Source organism: Mugil cephalus, chromosome 21, assembly GCF_022458985.1.
Source record: "Mugil cephalus isolate CIBA_MC_2020 chromosome 21, CIBA_Mcephalus_1.1, whole genome shotgun sequence".
In the NCBI taxonomy this organism is placed as follows: domain Eukaryota; kingdom Metazoa; phylum Chordata; class Actinopteri; order Mugiliformes; family Mugilidae; genus Mugil; species Mugil cephalus.
The window spans coordinates 915,063-932,889 of NC_061790.1; the positions used below are offsets into that span (position 1 = coordinate 915,063).

A 17,827-nucleotide genomic window follows, 5' to 3' on the forward strand; every position below is an offset into this window, starting at 1 on the left:
GCCTTGTTCTGCAGGTGACTGTGTTTTCTGGTGAATCTGCAGAAGCATCTGACATCATGTGACATTTCCAGGAGCTCTGCAGATCTGTCTGATCTCAGTAAGTCATGGATGGAAGGACAGACGGCAACATGTATCAGAGAGATGATTGAACATGAACCACACTAACACGCGTGCTGACATGATGTCCTGTGAACACATGTGGTCAGAGGGTCTGCATGAGTCACTGCCTGTTGCTAGGAGACAAATATAACATGCTGTGTGTGTGTTTGTGTGTTCTAATAAAATATAGCCAGATGTGGCAGTCGCTCAAGTGTAATCCCTCTGGTGATGTGGTCATCTGGCTGGAAGAGACATGTCTGAATGGCAGAGGAAGAGGAAGAGGCAGAGGCAGAGGAAGAGGAAGAGGAGCACGTGAAGAGAAGGGAAAGGGGAATGGAATGGGATGAGGAAGTGGGGAAGAGTGAAAAGTGGAGGAAGAAGAGGAGTACAGATAGATGTCGGGAAGTCAATAAGGAAAGGAAATAGGAAGGACTAGGACCAGGAAAAGGAAGAGAAGGAGGAGAGGAAGGTATCTGAACAGAACCCAGAACAGGGCAGTGGATGGATTTCAGGTTGTGTTGTGATTTGTTGGTTTGTAGTCAAGAGTCAGACTGACAAACTCAAACAGAGTAAAGAAGATTGTCCCACATGAGCCACAATAAAACCAGTCAACAGCAACTATTTCTACAAACAGAAGAAAACAAGGTGTTTCTCACTTGTGGAATCGTCCTCCTCGGTCCTCGTTGTCGGCGTACAGGAACATCTTTAAGGCGTAGTTTTCAATGTGGGCGTTGCCAACCACCTCCTGAGTGATGGAGTCGTTGTCACTCAGCTCCTTCTTCATCTGGAAAAACAGAAAAATAAATCATGGATGAGCTGCAAACTGAGTCTCAAAGACAAACCTGACACTTCAGACAAATTTAAGTGACTTTTATTGTGAAAGGTCATTTAACGAACACATGAAATGAATGGATGAAAGATTCATTGAAAAAAGTGAAATAACGTGAACGTTCTCAATCATCTAAGTCATGGCTTATCCAAACAAACTACGCTGAAACTGGTAGCACCTAAGAAGAATGTCCTCAGGACGCCAGGAGAACATCAGCTGAACATCAGAGGAACGTCAAGGTTTCTTGAAGATGTTTCATCCCGGCAGGAATTTGTTTTAGAATGGAAATAGGATCAGAACACCATGTTGCCATTAACAGACTCTGGTCGTGTGATTACTAGGTGAAAATCAAACTTTCAGACATCTGTTCCTCAGGTGACGGCATTAAACAGACTTCTGAGACGGGACGCCTTTGGAAATTGTATGTGATATCTTAATGCTTTTTTTCAAAAGCCCAAATGCACAGGTAAATCTTTGATGGAAGTTAGGTTTGAATAAGAAGTGACGTCTCAGAGCTGAGAAAAAAATACCTACATGTCAGAGAGTACCAGTGTACCAACGCCTGCCACATTCATCTATTACGAGCTGTTTGAAGGCTTTATGTTACGTTCACCTTCCTGAAGTCTCAGCTGTCATTAATCATTATTTAGGCTTGTTTGTCAGCTTTTGGTTTCTTCTATCAGCTACTGGAATTTAAAGAAGGAGTAAATTCAACCCCACCAGAGGAAGCGTCTTTTAGAAACTCAACTCAGCAGATATTTATTCAACAAAAGTCATTCCTTTTTTTATATTAAAAGTGTGTATTGGCATATTTATCTGCAGAGGCTCGGCCCTCCGCCCGGATTTTCTCAATATGTTGCAGAGTTCAGGACACTACAGGGATGGGCTGCAACTTTTGGGAAGTGGGTGTGTTGCCTCCAGCCAATAATGGCGTAGAGAATGAGAGCAGCAGGACCATGTTCACAAACACAACAGAGGACGGGATGAAGCGAGGCCTTCTTGCAGGGAGGTGTGGCCACATTCAGTAGTTTAGAATAATGCAACAAAAACAAGTGGACTTGTTTCTTGAAGACGTTTCATGCAACGATGTTTAATCAATGTGTTCTATGATCTATGGTTTCTTTACTTCTATTTCAAATCATTTGTCCTCTATTCACGTCACAGTTTCTTCAAGATGCTACTTGGACAGGAAGCCTTAAAGAAACTCAACAATTCCAGTTGTCCTTTTTGTTAAACTGGCCTGGATGACACGGACATATTGTCAAAAATAACAACTAAACAAAATCACAGTTAAGTAAAAACATAACTGAACCCAAACCACTTTCCAAAGAACATGAACAATAGGATGGGTTTAAAAAACACTAAATTATCTTATAAAAGCATCATCCGTGCCTTTTCTGTCTCAAACGTTGTCATTATTTCCTGAAAACACGAGAACGTGACAGATTGTTAATTTGCAGCAGAACCCAAACAGAAGTGAAACAATGTGTTGCAGCTACTGTATTATTCAATAATGAACGGCAGCGGCGTTTTAAAGATAACGAGGTCGTAAAGGGCTTTAGGTTGTTTAGGTTGGACAGTGGAGGACATCAGTTATCTCGGATGTTTGACCACCCTGATCCTGGTTCATCTCCTGGCGCCGTCATTTTCTTCTTCATGAGAATATTTATAGAGTGAGTGGCAGCTCCGGGACATTTCCCACCCTGCAGCAACTGAAACGGGCCATTTTAAACAAGTGATTTTCCATCGGCCCCGTGAGAGCAAGGCCTCAGAGAGTTTCGCCGGCAATGACGGTGGAAAATAGAACTAATGAGTCCAACATGTATCGTACATACGAGCCGGGTCATCGGGGAAAGTGGAAAACGGGGGAGAGAGAGAAGCTGCTGTGGTTTGTGTCCTGACTCATCTGTTGGATGAGTCATGAGGACCGGTGCCTGAACGACTGGAACGTACAAAGAAAACCTTGGGGTGTCCCAGCAAAAAGAAAAAAATGAACTCCATCCAAGCAATAAGAAAGAGAATGAAAGATTAATGTTGTCCTTGTGTGGTGCAACAGCAGCAAAGATCTGTGAATGTCAAACAACATCTCCTGGCTGCAGGCAGCTCAACAGGTACTTGTGTTTGAGTTTGGCATCACTTCACTCTCTATCTGGATTTCACTCAGAGGGATAACAGTATATCAGGACTGGATAGAACCATCAAAGCCTTGTTGTCCAGGAATGTCCCGATAGGTATCAGGTATGCTGATCCAGGCATTTTAAAATGATCACATACGATCAGGCTTCAGCCAAGTCTGATCTGTTGGATTTGCTTCAGCTTTGCCATAAACCAAAACCACGTCACTGTAAAAAGTGAGGTCAAGTCAAAGCTGGCAAAGATTACAGAAGTCAAGAGAAGACGTAAAGAAGAAGCCGAAGAAAAAGAAGGTCAAGAAGAAGAAGAAGAAGCAAAATCATACGATTTTTAAATTTCAATCAATGTTCCTCTCCAGGCGGGTGTTGGCCACCTTTAGCACAAGTTAGCATCACAGCATGAAGGTTCTGGGTTGCAATCAGCACAAGTTATTGAAGTTCAAAAAACAGTTTTTTTGTTGAATAGTAACACTCAACAAAATTACTACTCAGAGACTACTCAGAAAATAATTGCTACAGTATCTAAAAAAACTTCAAACTGAATAAAACAATAATTCCTACTTTTGTAAAAACATGTAGCTTCATCATGTTTTTGATAAAGCTCGTCTCTTGGCAGCAAAAAACAAATAAAAGATCATTATGTTAGAAGCCTCATGGGATGCTCTTTGGATTCTTAAGTTTTCTTCTATTTGTACATAAACCGTACTCAGTAACATTCTGGTTATAATCTCAATAATAGGAAAATGAAGTTTAGTCTTTAATAACTAACTGATTAAAACTTTCCCAGATTTCACAAACAGAAGAAACCAAATACAGCCCAGGTAACAACTAAGAAGACGAGCAGATGAAAGCAGCGGATGCGTGTCCTGGTGGGAGGCGTCCTGACCGACCGTAATGAAGGTCCCTGGAGGCCCAGTAAAAGCTGCCTCATGTGCCGCTCTCTCCTTTAATTGGCTCTGAGTGATCAATAAAGTGAGCCCATTGCCTCTGGGGGAGCCCCCCCCCCTCCCACCATGAAGACAAGGACCTGGCTCTGCTCGTTGTAACTCATGTTGGGGCGTTTGACAGCCACATTGAAGGTGGAGCATCTTCTTAAACAAAAAGTAATTGAAATCTCCACAGATCAACCTGAGCTCCGTCCTACAGGATCCACGAGCTGCAGCAGTCAAGATGGATTTCTGCTCCTCCATCTGTTCCTCTGTCTCTTGATTAAAGCCTCATTTGTTTGACGCCCGCTGGAAACACTTTGAGCCCGTTCACCTCCTCCTTCCTCATCATAACAAGCCCACAAAAAAAAAAAAATCTAATTAGTCTGGCTCCTGTTGACAGAACAGAGAGAAGCCAATTCACCAACCAGACAACATGGACAGCAAATGCGTGAAGGTGGAGGTCTTACTCAGCGCCCGAGAGTCCAACGACTGAAAGGATGTGAAACAAGCAATGTTAAAAACTGCTGCAGGTTCAGATATAATCAATAATCTTGATTATACATTCATGCTACACAACGGGGACATTAATCACTAATGATGTCGACTCCTTCTAACCGGCTCACTGAAACAAACACAGGATTAATTGACTAATCAAAACAACTAATTGTGTTTTTAATTGTGTGCTTATTTTACCTGCCAGTGTGGTGAAAGCCGAGGCTTAAATAACTTCTACCTTCATTTGTGGACGATTATTTCAGCAAGAAGTATTCTGATTAAACAAAGTTCAGTTTTGTTGAGTTTGGTAACATCTGGATTTGATTATGGGGCATGTTTCAATGATACACAACTGGGCAGTCCTCAAAACCCTCCACCCAGAATACCTGACCGACCTGGCAGCAGAATCAGATCCCAACGGAGAGACTCCAGAACAGCCTTCCTCTACGCTACATTAACTTTGACAGAAACATTTCTTGGACTGAATCCAGTCGCCTCCAGGAGAACACAAGGAAAACAAGAAAAGCCTCTATGAATCTACAGGGGACCAACTTTTGGACATTTAACATCAGATCGGGACTTGACACTCAAAGACATCATGTCATGGGGGCCAAGCTCATGTCAGTCATGGACAACCCCCGTCACCCACTGCATCAGGCTGTAGGAGAGCTAAAGCTGAGCAGCTCCTCCAGCAGTAGACTGCTGCATCCACGCTGCCACAGGTAAATAACCTTAGGTCCAGAAGAGTGTGTTGGGGTATAGATAACGTGCATCCTTGGTGTTTGGACGCTGTGTTTGATCTGAAGCACTGGTACAGATGGAGCATAATCAGTTCCCAAAGGAGTGACTCCAGACGGACGTTTGCCTGTGAGTAATTTGTGAGTGCACTCTTTAAAAGCGCCTGTGACCCCGTTGATGGAGCGGATTAACCTCTCTAACCTCTGAGAAGACCGAATGCAACTGGCACAAGGACTAATGAACAGCAGGCAAATGTCAAGCCTTTTAGAGCGAGTGTGTATTACAGCAGACTGCAGCATCTGAGCTCCACAGTGAGTTTAATAAGAAGAGAGTTGGATTCTCATTAGGTTAAAACATTTAATCACAATGCGCTGTATGATTTCCATAGTTAATGTGTGATTGAGGCAAATTTAATCAACATCTGCTGATGAGCTGCTCAGGAAGCTCCGTGCTCAGTTCATAACTCGGTTCACGTCCAGAGTAAATGCAGAGAATCATCTGACTTTGGACTTTGAAGGTGAGCTGTCAATCAGAAGGTTCTTTATCAATCTCTGCTTCCTTTCATCTTCTTCTTCTGAGGATTTGTCACATGCATATTACAGCCTCCTACTGGGTTATTATTATGACTGCACATTAGGCTCAGCTCTCAAGGCCGGTAAACCTTCATTAAATTATTTATTGAATTGAATACATCAGACAAACTGCATTATCAACCTCTCACATTTCACACTTTTTCTTTGTCTTAACCTGAACTTCAAACTTTGAATCCTGAAACTTCCTCAGCTCATCACAAACAGGTAAAACATAGCCATGAGAGTCAGAAGGAGCTTCAGAAAGAAAGCAAGACTGTGTGTGTATTAATATAAAGCTGGAACCTGAGTTATAGATGCATATTAAATCCATTAAGATCCATTAAGTCCTGACGTCTAATCACAGAAGCTGCCACTCCAGTAATCAGGATATGGACGTCTGTGAGCGCCGTGTCATTCACAGACTCACCTGCTGCTGAGTGTAATGGACGCTTTCACACTTTAGGTCCTTCAGTCAAGTACACGTAATGAAAAAAGTACATGCAGGTGACTAGAGGACTTCCTCCAGAGCTGGAAGAACCTGGAGTAACTCACCGTCTCCAGCTGGTCCATCAACTTGATCAAAAACTTCCGGCACTCTGGTGTTTTACTGTCCAGCTTCATACCCGTCTGCATAGCATACAGCCGACCTGCAGGGAACACAATTAAACATTTTTTTACTGTAAAGTCAATTCAAGTCAAAAATTAAATGTCTGTAACAATAAAAGCTGCAGGAAGATGGTCTGCACCACTTCCACCTGAGTCAGGACAGAAGTCCAGCTCCCACAATCCCTCATTCAAGAATCACTTCTCCTCTGTAAGAAAAACAGAACATCTGTGAGTGATGTTCACCTGAAACTCAGACTAGACCCCAGTTATCTGAGCTCAAAGACGTTCCTGATTAAACCTCAGCTCCCCACCAGCCTTTGACAACTTTCTTTGAGAAAATTGTCTAGTTGTCTTTGTTCCACCTTGATTTTTGGATGATGGAGAACCTTTACAGACACACTCCACATAAATGCAATTATGGATGTCCCTATCGGTATCTGTGCCGATACAGGTATTTTTAAAATGACCAGATAAGGCTTCAGCCAAGTCTTTGTAGTTAGTTTTAAATCTGCCAGAAACTAAAAAAAAATGTTCCTGTAGCATCAAAACCCCTTCTTCTTCTGTTTTAATGCAGGTTGACTGGAGCAAAAGCTGCCAATGTGTGTCACACAGTAACTAGTGTGATGTGGATATGAGGTGGTAGTAGGAGATCATTCAACACAACCAAGCTGATTCAACACCTCCAATAAACTGACTAAACCAAATCCACGGAGTCACTCAGGTCAAAGGCTGCAGCCAAACAACAACAACAACTAACACTGAACGCTGCAGCGTTTCAAAGAAGAGAAAAGTTTCCTGGAGACTAATCTTCCAGAGAGGGTTAGGGAGTTTATGGCTCCACACTGCATTAACTCTGACTCTGACAAAGATTTACTGGACTGAATCGACTCTAGGAGAAGACAACGAAGACAAAGAAAGACTTTAGGAAGCTACAGGGGACCAACTCTAGGACATTTAACCTGAGATCTGGACTCAGTCTGGACTAGATCAGACCGGAGCTTCCCTAAAGACAAACCACCACCTCATTCCAGACTGAAGCTGCTCACAGTAAAACGCATTCACTTGACATTCTCACACTTCTAAAATCGCTGTTTTCCTTCCTATAAATCTTTAGAGAACATAAACTGCTCTGGGAGTTCATGTTTGATTAGACACTTGTGTTTAGATTGCGTTGGAATAATACCACCACATGTAACACAGTCTGCTACAGATCGCTTATGTATACGTGTTGGAGCACCTCCAGGAATCACATGGTAAATATGGCCGCCTGTCTGCAGCAGCACGCAAACAAAGATTAGAGCTTTTTATCCAAGATCCACAGTAACACAGAGGCACGGACAAAATCACACCAAACGCACTCAGTCTGAAGATGATATTTAAAAAGAGAGAGGATTCTTTAGGCACCAACTTTAATAAATCACTTTATTTATGTAATACATAAACAGATTCAGTATTACAGAATCAGCAGCACAGTCATCCCGACACCTCAATACTGATCACTGAATCTGCCTCTGACAACTCACATAATGACTCCTCTGATTAAACTTAGTCTACCTCTAACACCATGTTTGTCACCAGTGACAGGATTCATCACATGTGATTGTGTAGCTCAGATCTCTTGTTGTACTGTACACAGTGCAGGTACACTCACTTGTCAAAACATTAGACACAATGAGGAATGTATTTTAATGCTAATATTGTTAAGCTGATGTTGAGGTGGTCATTCAGCTGGAGGATCGTTTTGGAGGATGGAGTTTGTCGTTCTGTTAAACTGGACGGAATATTTTGGGAGCCAGTGCCCATATCGACCTCTAAAACTAAACCAGGTAGATTCCCACCAACGTACTGCTCTGTTAGCATCACAGCATGGAGGACCCGGGTTCTAACCTGCCGGCCTAATATTCTAATAAAAACTTCTGTTCAGAACAGTATCATTTAATAAAAGTTTAAAATTGGTTCCTCGCTCATAGATATGTCATGTTTGTTAGTTAGATTTGAATGGTTTTTACTAGTGTACCTAATGAAGTGGCCAGTGAGTGTGTCTGAGTCAGAGCTCAGCATCAGCAGAACAATGTCTCGTTTGACTGTTTTTTTGGAAACAGTGACACTAGTGAGTGGTTGAAGCCTCGGTCTGTGCAGAGAGGCGTCCAGACGGCAAGTCCTCGGCTCCCGAAGCAGCCGGCGAGCCGCTCACAAAGACCCCTATTGTTCCCCTGCAGCCGCACAAATCGACACTCACTTCGGATGAATGCTGACAATAAGTGCAACACAGGAGAAACACAAAAAAAAGCCCTCTAGTGGTCAATGAACTGGAAGCCAGCTCTTAGTGTTTGTTTGTTTGCATCAATCATTTCTCACTGATCCAGAAGAATCCATGAAACCCTGCTAAGCTTGATGGAGTGCCTCACGCTCACATGAAATTATTGCTATTATTATTTTTCCAGTGGAAGTCAGGTTAAAAATCAGATAAACTTTTGAGGCTGTTATTCATTAAGATTATGGGCACGCTTTACACTCTGCTGCGCCCATTATCTTCCGGTACGCCTCATAATCAAATTAGTTTTCACTGCCAGGAGTGTGCCTAATTCCCTTTTATATCAGTCTTTACTCTACAGCAGTGAGCTTCAGGATTAGGGGCTCCTGTCGCTGCTGCCCACGCTCACAGGAAAAAGTGAGGAAGAAAGTCACAGCGTGGACTTATGACCTGAGGAGGTAAGTATCTGGTTGGGAAAATATCCCATTTTTAAGGACAGTGCGACATTTTTACAACTACTCGTGAGTGTCATGCAAATCGAAAGAAGTCTTCTTCTTGTTCCTCTTCTTTTTTTTGGCAGCTTTGATGGTAGTTAACTCACACTACAACTGAAGAAGACGAAGAAGATGGTAAAGTTGAAGAAACTCTGATCGATCATTTAAAAAATGCCTGGATCGGCCCTGATTCCATTCAGGTTTTCAGTAATCCGGATCATGGATTTAATGGTTTCTTTAAGACTTTTCATCCAAGTCTTCAGTTTCTAAAAGACTGGAACATTTGTGGATGGCGTCCTCCTGAAACTCACAACTCTATTAACCTGATAGGGGGTTATGATGAAGGACAGCTGTCCCTATCTGTGTCAGTCTGGGAGTTAAGGCTGCTTCAATGAGAAGCAGGAAGTTCATTCATGCACCTTGAGCTGAACAGAATGACGTCATTTTGTTCAGCTCAAGGTGCAAGAACGAACTTCCTGCTTGCAGCCCTCGGTTCAGAGTTCTCGGAGCTTGTTCTCGACACATCAAACGGGGAGAACTTTTTTTTCTCGTGTGGTGTCCGCAAACTATTCTGTGATTGGTCAGATATTGGATGTGGCTGTTGTTAATACAGAAAAGCAGACATGCTAGCGGCTACTGTGTGAGGTTCCAGATGCTAATATTTGTTTGCCAGAACAAACTTTGAGATTGTTCTCGCAGCCCTGGGAGCTTCTCGTTTCTTGAGGATACAGCTTTTAACAGAATCTAGTTATGTCAGTTTCAGGTGGAAACCAACCACAGATGTTTCAATTTACACCACAACCCCCCACCAGTCCGCTAGAACTTCAACGTCCCTTCAGTGGACGCTTGTTCGGATGTTCAGTCTCAGAGTAGTTTGAGGACGGAGAGACATAAAGCTTCACCGCTGATTGGTTACGACACTGCCTCCACTGGGTGTTGCATAATATATAAGTGGTCACACCAGGGAAATATGTCATGCACTGTCCTGCAGAGCCTCTGCCAAACACCAGCCAGTCTCCCCAAGTTTCTGTGAGTTCAGATGAGGGAGTTGAACCCTAAACTCTGGAGATTCAAGAGGGGAGAGCAGCTCAAGTCCTTTTAGGCTGTTCCTCAAAATGACAGCTGATCAAATATGACGAGCAGCGAAGATCAGAGTGACGGCGGGGTGACGCTGGTCATGAAGAGTCTGCCACATGAATGACAAGGAGGTTATTATGCAGGACAGCAGCGTCACTAGTTCTGTCAGAGTGAGGGTGAGCGACAGGGAAATATGTTGAGAGTGAACAAGAAGAAGAGTTGAATCACTGCCACAGATTCCAACAGCTACTACAAGAAGCTGAGCTCCAGACTGAATCCAAACATTATTATTATTACGTTCATGGTTTAGAAGAAAAAGAAGGAGAAGAAGAAGAAAAGTAATAAAAACAGAGGAGGAGGAAAAGTAGAAGATAAATCTTTTACTCTCCAGCCCTTAGAAGACAACCAACATGTCTTCACGTCTCCAACGTTGCTGTCCACATGGATTCCAGCTTTGGTTCATCCTTTCCAACAAAGTAAATATAGAATAGATGTTTAACCCGGTGAGTTTAAAATTGTCCTCCATCCCCAGAAGACTGACACCTATAAACCTGCGTTCAGCCTCAGCTCATTTATAACGTCAGCCGTCCAATCTGTGTGAAACGGCGCCTGTAACGCAGCCAAACGTCGTCAAAGATGCTTCATTACAACGAAACAAATCACGGCTTTGACTCGGGCCGATATGGAAGGGCCTGGGGGGTGAAATATGGGCTGGCATTAGCTGGCTCATTTAGACAGACCTGCTGATGGAGGGAGGATGAATGAAACGCACCAGCGGTCGGACAGAGAGGACGACCTGGGCCCATCTGATCCAGGCTAACTTTAATAAAGATGCTGCGTATATAGCAGGGCTTGGACCGGTGTGTGGAAATATTTCACTAAAGACGAATCTACCGTGACATGTCAGTCCTGAAGTACAACTTAAATACGACAGCAATCCACGCTCATTTGGAAAGACATGCTAAGGCTAACGCTAGCAGAGGAACGGGCCAGATCCTCTGGACTTCATTCAGTTACAACTTCACCAAACATCCTGTGGTACCAGACAGAAGGAGGCTGCACGTCAACTATCTGATAAAGTTATTACAACTTTACCTGCAGGACACAGAAAAGGGCTTTTTTATTTACAATTAGAAATTAACTGTTTCCATGGAGACGGAAACAGATTATGTGATCAGATACATGTATCTACATCAAAAAAAAAGAGAAAGAATCAACCACTGTAGAAGAGCATCACATCTACTGGAAATAGAACAGAAGAAGAAGAAAAAGGAGGAGGAGGAGGTGGTAAAGAAGGAGGAGGAGGAGAAGAGGAACAAGAGGAGGAGGGTAAAGAGGAGGTGGTAAAGAAGAAGAGAAGAGGGAAGCGAAGACAGAAGAAATGGAAGGAGGAAGATGATAGGTGAAGAAAGACAAGAGGAAAAAGGCAAAGGGGAGGAAGACAAGAAGAAAGTAATAAAGATAGAAGAGAAAATTAAATAAAGACGAAGAAAGAGAAAGAGATAAGTCCTGAACTAATAGAGTAGAAGACCTCTTTTCCATCTTCCATGTGGCCAACAGAGAACTCCTCCTACGACTGTTTAATGACTTCTACCATGAAGCTCCAGTTCAAAGTGACCCTGAAGGCCTCATCTGCTACAGAGCATGTTGACAGTGCTGTTCCTGCAGTACGACTCTCTGAGGAGTTAAACCACATTAAAGCTGAGGACAGACTCCGCTACACATCCCAGAGGAGAAGCTGAGGGACGGTGTCCTGTGTTTCCTACAGTTCACTGAGGAGGTGATGAAATCCTGCTTTTATTAAAAACACAGAAACCGATGACTGACACATCAACCGGGGATGTAACGATGCAGCGATACAAATGTTTGACGATTCCAATCAGCTCAGATGAAAAATGAATCGTGATGCCCTTTTTAAAACATTAGAGGGCGTAATCTAGAGTTCAGTTCACTTTATCAACATCATGATTTGTAGTTTTTATATATCTAAATATGTGAAATATGCATTAAAATGCATGTATGCAAATATGCAGTAATAAAAATAAACATATCAATGTCAAAATGTATAAAAATATAAGTAAATGAACATGTTCTGAATTGTTGCTCTGTAATAACAGTGAATATGAGGTTTTGTACACTGGAAAATATATATTAAGAAATATGTTTATGAAATGAAAGTGAGCATGAATTATTGCCCAATATCAGTATAAATATTATTGCACAGTAAAAAGTAAAACTTTCCAGCAAGTTCATTCTGTTAGAAAGAAAAAAAAAGGTGAGAAAATTGTATCATTAATCTCGTATTGGAAATCGTATCAAATCGTGACTTGAGTGTGAGGATCGTTACGTGATTCTTTCCCTAATTAACTCAACAAAATAATCAATAGGTTAATGAACTAATTGAAAAAATAATCAAGAGGTTAATTTAAAAGTTATGGGGAAATTCGTTTTCTGCCTTTCAGAATCAGAATCAGCTTCATTGATCAAGAATGTGAGTCTGGTAAAAAAAATAAAAACATAAAAAACCTTGACCATCTGTACAACATAACAGCAGATATATTCTATAACTGTATTTGTTCAAACATTCACTCGCAGTGTGAAGACTCAGAGCAGCTGGGAGGCCACAGACATGGAGGGATTCAAACCTGTGCCCTTACAGTCCTACAGCTGCCCCAGACTAAGATCACGTCCTAGAACTCTTTGTATTGTCGCCACATACTGATTAAATGGGGTATGATTAGACTGTGATGTCCCAGATCCCGTGGGAAACCCTGGAGCAGCATCAGTCCATGATCAACTTTCTAAACTCTTGCTCTTGTGTTTCTCACTACGGATCAATACGGTGACTCTGTCTCCGTCAGTGAAGAACACTACCTCACTGGGTCCAGCCCTCATGACATCCAACACTCACATCCACCCACAGCCAGTCCCAGCCTCTGAGGGCCAGAAGCTAGGTGCTGCTGACCTCCAGTGGTCTGCATGGATCACTGGTCCAGTCCAACAAAACAAAACACTCAGTCAACTCCACCTGGACATGAAGACCTGGTCCTGATCTGACTGGGGTTCATCTTAAAAAACACATCACAGCAGCACACACGCTTTTTATTCTCACAACTAAACTGAAAGAAACAAGGTTTCTGTCAGAGATGGAATGTGACCCAGGCTGATGCAGAATATTGATCCAACAGCAAATCAAGGAATTCCAATGAGTCCACTCAGAGGAAGCTGAGCACCTGTGGAGAACTGATCTTAGACATTCACCACTGTTCAGTTACAGTAAAGAATTCAGAGTTTGTACCATACGAATGAAATATATGTCAGAAAAAATGTGTGGACAAATATGTACTTTTAACACTACATTTAAATAAAAAAAACATGTTCTGTTATTACGACCTGAGTCCAAAGAGGGAAGTGATCAAAGCAGCATTAATCTAAGCAAACAGAATCTGAGACGACAAGAAGACTTTGGTTGGTGTTCACTACACATTTTACTATCTTTTCTATCTATTCAATTTCTAAAGAAGCCAAGACGTCCCAGTAGTGTCAAAAAGTCTTCTTCTGTTTTAGTGGTGGTTGATCAATGCTACCACCTTGATTCAAAGGCTCCAATAAACTGACTAAACAGAATCCATGGAGTCACTCAGGTCAGAGGCTGCAGCCAAACAACAACAGCAACTAACTCTGAACGCTGCACCGTTGCAAAGAAGAGAAAGGATTCCTGGAGACTAGTCTTCCAGAGAGGGTTAGGGAGTTTATGGCAGCGCTGGAGAACCAGAACATTTCTGGAGTAGAGAACACGAGGTACGAGCTCCTCTCTTCACGTTAACTCTGACTGGAAGAAAGATTCATTGGACTGGATCCAGTCAAATACTTCCCAGCAGGCCCTCTTCCTCCCGTCTCTGTGATAAGCCAATCAGGTGTCAGTAATTGCTCAACAAACATTCTTAATATGTGCAACATTATGGGAGAAACAAACCGTTTTCTAATTCTGATTTTAATTTGCGATGCTGCGTCTGAGTGAAGCTTTTTAAACCCGTGTCAGCGTAAATGATTTTGTAAAGTGGTGGAACACATCCTCTGAGCAGAAACAGACCTCCATTACATCTGTCATCTCCACATTTCATGCCTCTGTCCTTATTTTTATCATTTCTGTTATTACAGTAAACATGACCTGTGTGAAATGTTGAGGTTTATGTGATTTAAACATGGATGTTGCTGTCACAGCAGGCATCCATCACCCTGCAGCTTCAAACCGCTGCCAGCGTCTACACCATTTATACTAAATCATACACAGTGTTCTGTTCTGTTGTTTTGGTGCTTTGAAGCAATAAAGTTATGCAGAATACTGGGGTGGTGAGTCAGAAGCAAGCGTGTAGCGGTGGCTCCTGCTTTGCATTGATTCATTCGTGTTTTCCACACACTCTTCTCTAACACATAAACGGACTCAGGATGCAGGACTATTACTGGACATCTCACAATGTTTTCCTGCTGCGTGAGATTAATACGAACATATATGGTCGACAGGAAGTGAAACGATTATAAGACTGTGACAATAACACGTTAAGAGACGATTTCCTGTCCTGCTAAACGAGAAAACGTGATAATCTGCAGATTAAAGAAACATTCAGCAAATTTCGTTCAGTTTAGAAGTGCTCATCTAAAACTACTGAGGTCTGGAAAAAAAGAAAAAATCATTTTCTTTACATTTGACTGAAAAACACAAATAAATAAAATGCTCTTCACTCCATCACCATTAATACCACCACTAACAGCTTTCATTAGGAGTCTACACATAAACATAGTGTAGTCTAACAGATTTATTTCATTTTATTCAGAAAAATAAATAAATATATATTCAGGTGTGTATTTACGTCATTACCTTTTGTTAATCTGTTATTTGACATGTAATGGGTGGAGCAAGCATAAAATATTTGGCCTGATTATAAAGTTCATTTCTCTGGTTAAAGTATTTAGAAAAGGAATCAGTAACAGAGTTGTAGCTTTGTTTCTTTCATCCAGTGAAACGTGTGTTGGATGAATTTTGTCTAATAAACTAGTTAAGTTCTGCTCTGTTATTGTGTGTGTGAATAAACTCTTAGCCTGTGTTTCAGATCTGGTTTTTTGACACATTAGTTGTCAGGCTCATTAATCACTGCCAACTCATTTCCATTAAGCACACACACACCACAGGCCTTTTCTTTTAGCTTTTGCTCCACACACAGTTCTTGTTGGTAGGGTCAACTGTTCTTTCCAAATAAAATACTAATAATAGTTTTATAGAAAGGACTCACAAAGGAGTGGCTGGAGTCCAGGTTTAAAAAGACGTGTGCGCTATTACGGCAGGAATGCATGAGTCATTCTGTACCAGGGTTAAATGTACAGTCAGAGGGTGGAGTCCTGAGCCTGAGCCTGACGATCAGACTATCAGACAGTTCATCAAGAAACCAGCCGGACCAGGACTTCACATCAGATAACCTGCACCATACGGAGGCTAGTCAGTGGCTTCTGGAGAGTTAGCATCACAGACAACAGAGGCAGGACACGTGATGTGTGATTATCTGTGTGTGGATGACACTACTTGATTACTACACTTGATTCAAAAGGTGGTTCATTACTCGAGGCTTCAGTGATGCAGTCGAGATGAGTCATTTCATGGTTCATGCTGGTATAGGGTCTGATTAGCCACGCACATTCCAACTACACTTATTGCAGCTTAATCCAACTACAAGTATGCAGTCAATAGCTAGATGATTAATGTTGACTTGCTTCAAATAAGTACAATGAAGTACAAATTATGACTGGCAAGATTTGAATCAATACAAACTTTTAACTACATTCCACAGCTACTGCACTCACTGAGTGGTTAGCGCTCATGTTACAGTGCTGACATAACTGCTAATAATCTTGGTTTAGTAGTGTTACAGAATCTTTAGTACTGAAGGCAACTCTGTTAAACCAGATCTCTGTCGACTCTACTTGCTTCACAGGCTCAGCTCAGCTGTCCCAAAGAGCAGAGGCAACTAAACCAGTGACAGGGTTTCAACGATGAATGAAGCAATTACGTGGTTCACAGGTCACTAGATAGATTCTTTTTCATCATTAGTATCATCACTAGTCGTGATATTTGTCTCAGAGAACGAGACAACGCACATTTACAGGTGTCACGTTGCTAAGGAAACGCTAGCAGGCTAAGGAATTTTGAGCTGTCAAATCCTAAACCGCTCCTAACCCCCTGATTAGCTCAGATGGTTAATTTTAAATGATTTCCAAATGTTATTAAACGTCTTTAAGCATGAAGTCAAGGATTAAATATTTTAAAAAACGCTGAGTTATGCTAACCGGCTCAGGTAAACAAAGCTGGGATGCTAACCGCTAGCGTTAGCCTCAGAGTTAACTCACAGTAGTAGGCGACCACCGGGTCTCGCTTCTCGTGCTCCTGCGCGGTCCGCAGGTGGTGCTGGATGGATCTGAGCTGAGGCGGTAAAGCCATGACAGGAACTCAAAACCTCTTCAAATCTCGACGGGAGTCAAAAGTTCAGACCAGTGTTGTTGTTAGCGAAGCGTTCCACGGTCACTTCCGCGTTTCTGACCAATAGGAGCGTCCGCAGACACTTCCGCGTCTCTGACCAATAGGAGCGTTCCGCAGACACTTCCGCGTCTCTGACCAATAGGAGTGGCCGCCTGCGTCCTATTTAACTCTCCTGTTATCCTCAAATATTCTAACACATTTTACCCTCAAGAAGATGATTTACTTAAACTTGTTGATCAAGTTTTTGTGTCAGGCACTTTATTTATTTGTTGACTACATAAAGAACCAGTGAGTTGACCTTCCCTCTACTGTTATTATTTGAATGATGAACATTGATTGGGGTCAAATTGACCCCAAGGATAATAGGAGAGTTAAATTATTCATTTAATAGAGTAAGAGAAACAGGCTGGAAGGAAATAAAGGAAGTGTGTGGATGTGTGTTAGTTGTCTGTTATTTCGTCAGTATTTATGTCTAACAGTGTTTGAATGAACCTGAGACAAAAAAACGAAAGGGGACGCTACAACAGTTTGATGTTCTCTGGGCTCTTCTCCTGTTTTCTTTGGTCCAAAGTCGTGAAGGAAATCACTGCTGTCTTCTGGTTTGTGTCTTGTTGTGGCTCACACTGCCTAGTTCCTACTGAAACATGACTTGGAAACAAAGGCTCTCATGAGGGTTTTGGAAAGCAGTCGAGGTCGGAGGTTTGGGGGGAGAGCTGGCGAGAATGATGATAGCTCTGGTCCAAGCCCACCCACTTCCTTGGTGATTCATTTTTGATTAGATACTTTCCTTGGCTGTTGGGATCAGTGGAGCTGCAACAGTTATGGAATTCAAACGTCCAGACAATGGTTTGGGTCTGGTTTCAGAAGTGCTGCTGGTAGAATTAAAAAAAAAAAAAAAAAAAAAAGTTTTAGTCATGCTCCATTTGACTGAAGTTAAGATTCTACACTGTCTGGTCTCACCTGATCCATCTTTAAGTTGTTGACACCTAATTCAAATGTATTGTCAACAGTAGGGATGGGTATGGTTCAGGTTTTATCTGATACTGGTTCCAAACCGGTGCTTCTGAAAAGGT

The 17,827-nt window shown here is 42.1% G+C and overlaps 1 protein-coding gene across 1 annotated transcript in view; it reads right to left on the reverse strand.

The window, feature by feature from the left end:
* vta1 (vesicle (multivesicular body) trafficking 1) overlaps positions 1–16,826 on the reverse strand; it is a 46,402-nt gene extending 29,576 nt beyond the window's left edge. Inside the window, exons 1-3 of the mRNA XM_047573536.1 lie at positions 16,625–16,826; positions 6,347–6,441; positions 756–883 (exon numbers count right to left, since the gene is read on the reverse strand). Of these exons, the coding sequence (XP_047429492.1) occupies positions 756–883; positions 6,347–6,441; positions 16,625–16,715 (314 nt within the window). The 5' untranslated portion in view covers positions 16,716–16,826. The remainder of the gene's footprint in view (positions 1–755; positions 884–6,346; positions 6,442–16,624) is intronic.
* Positions 16,827–17,827: the final 1,001 nt, after the last annotated feature.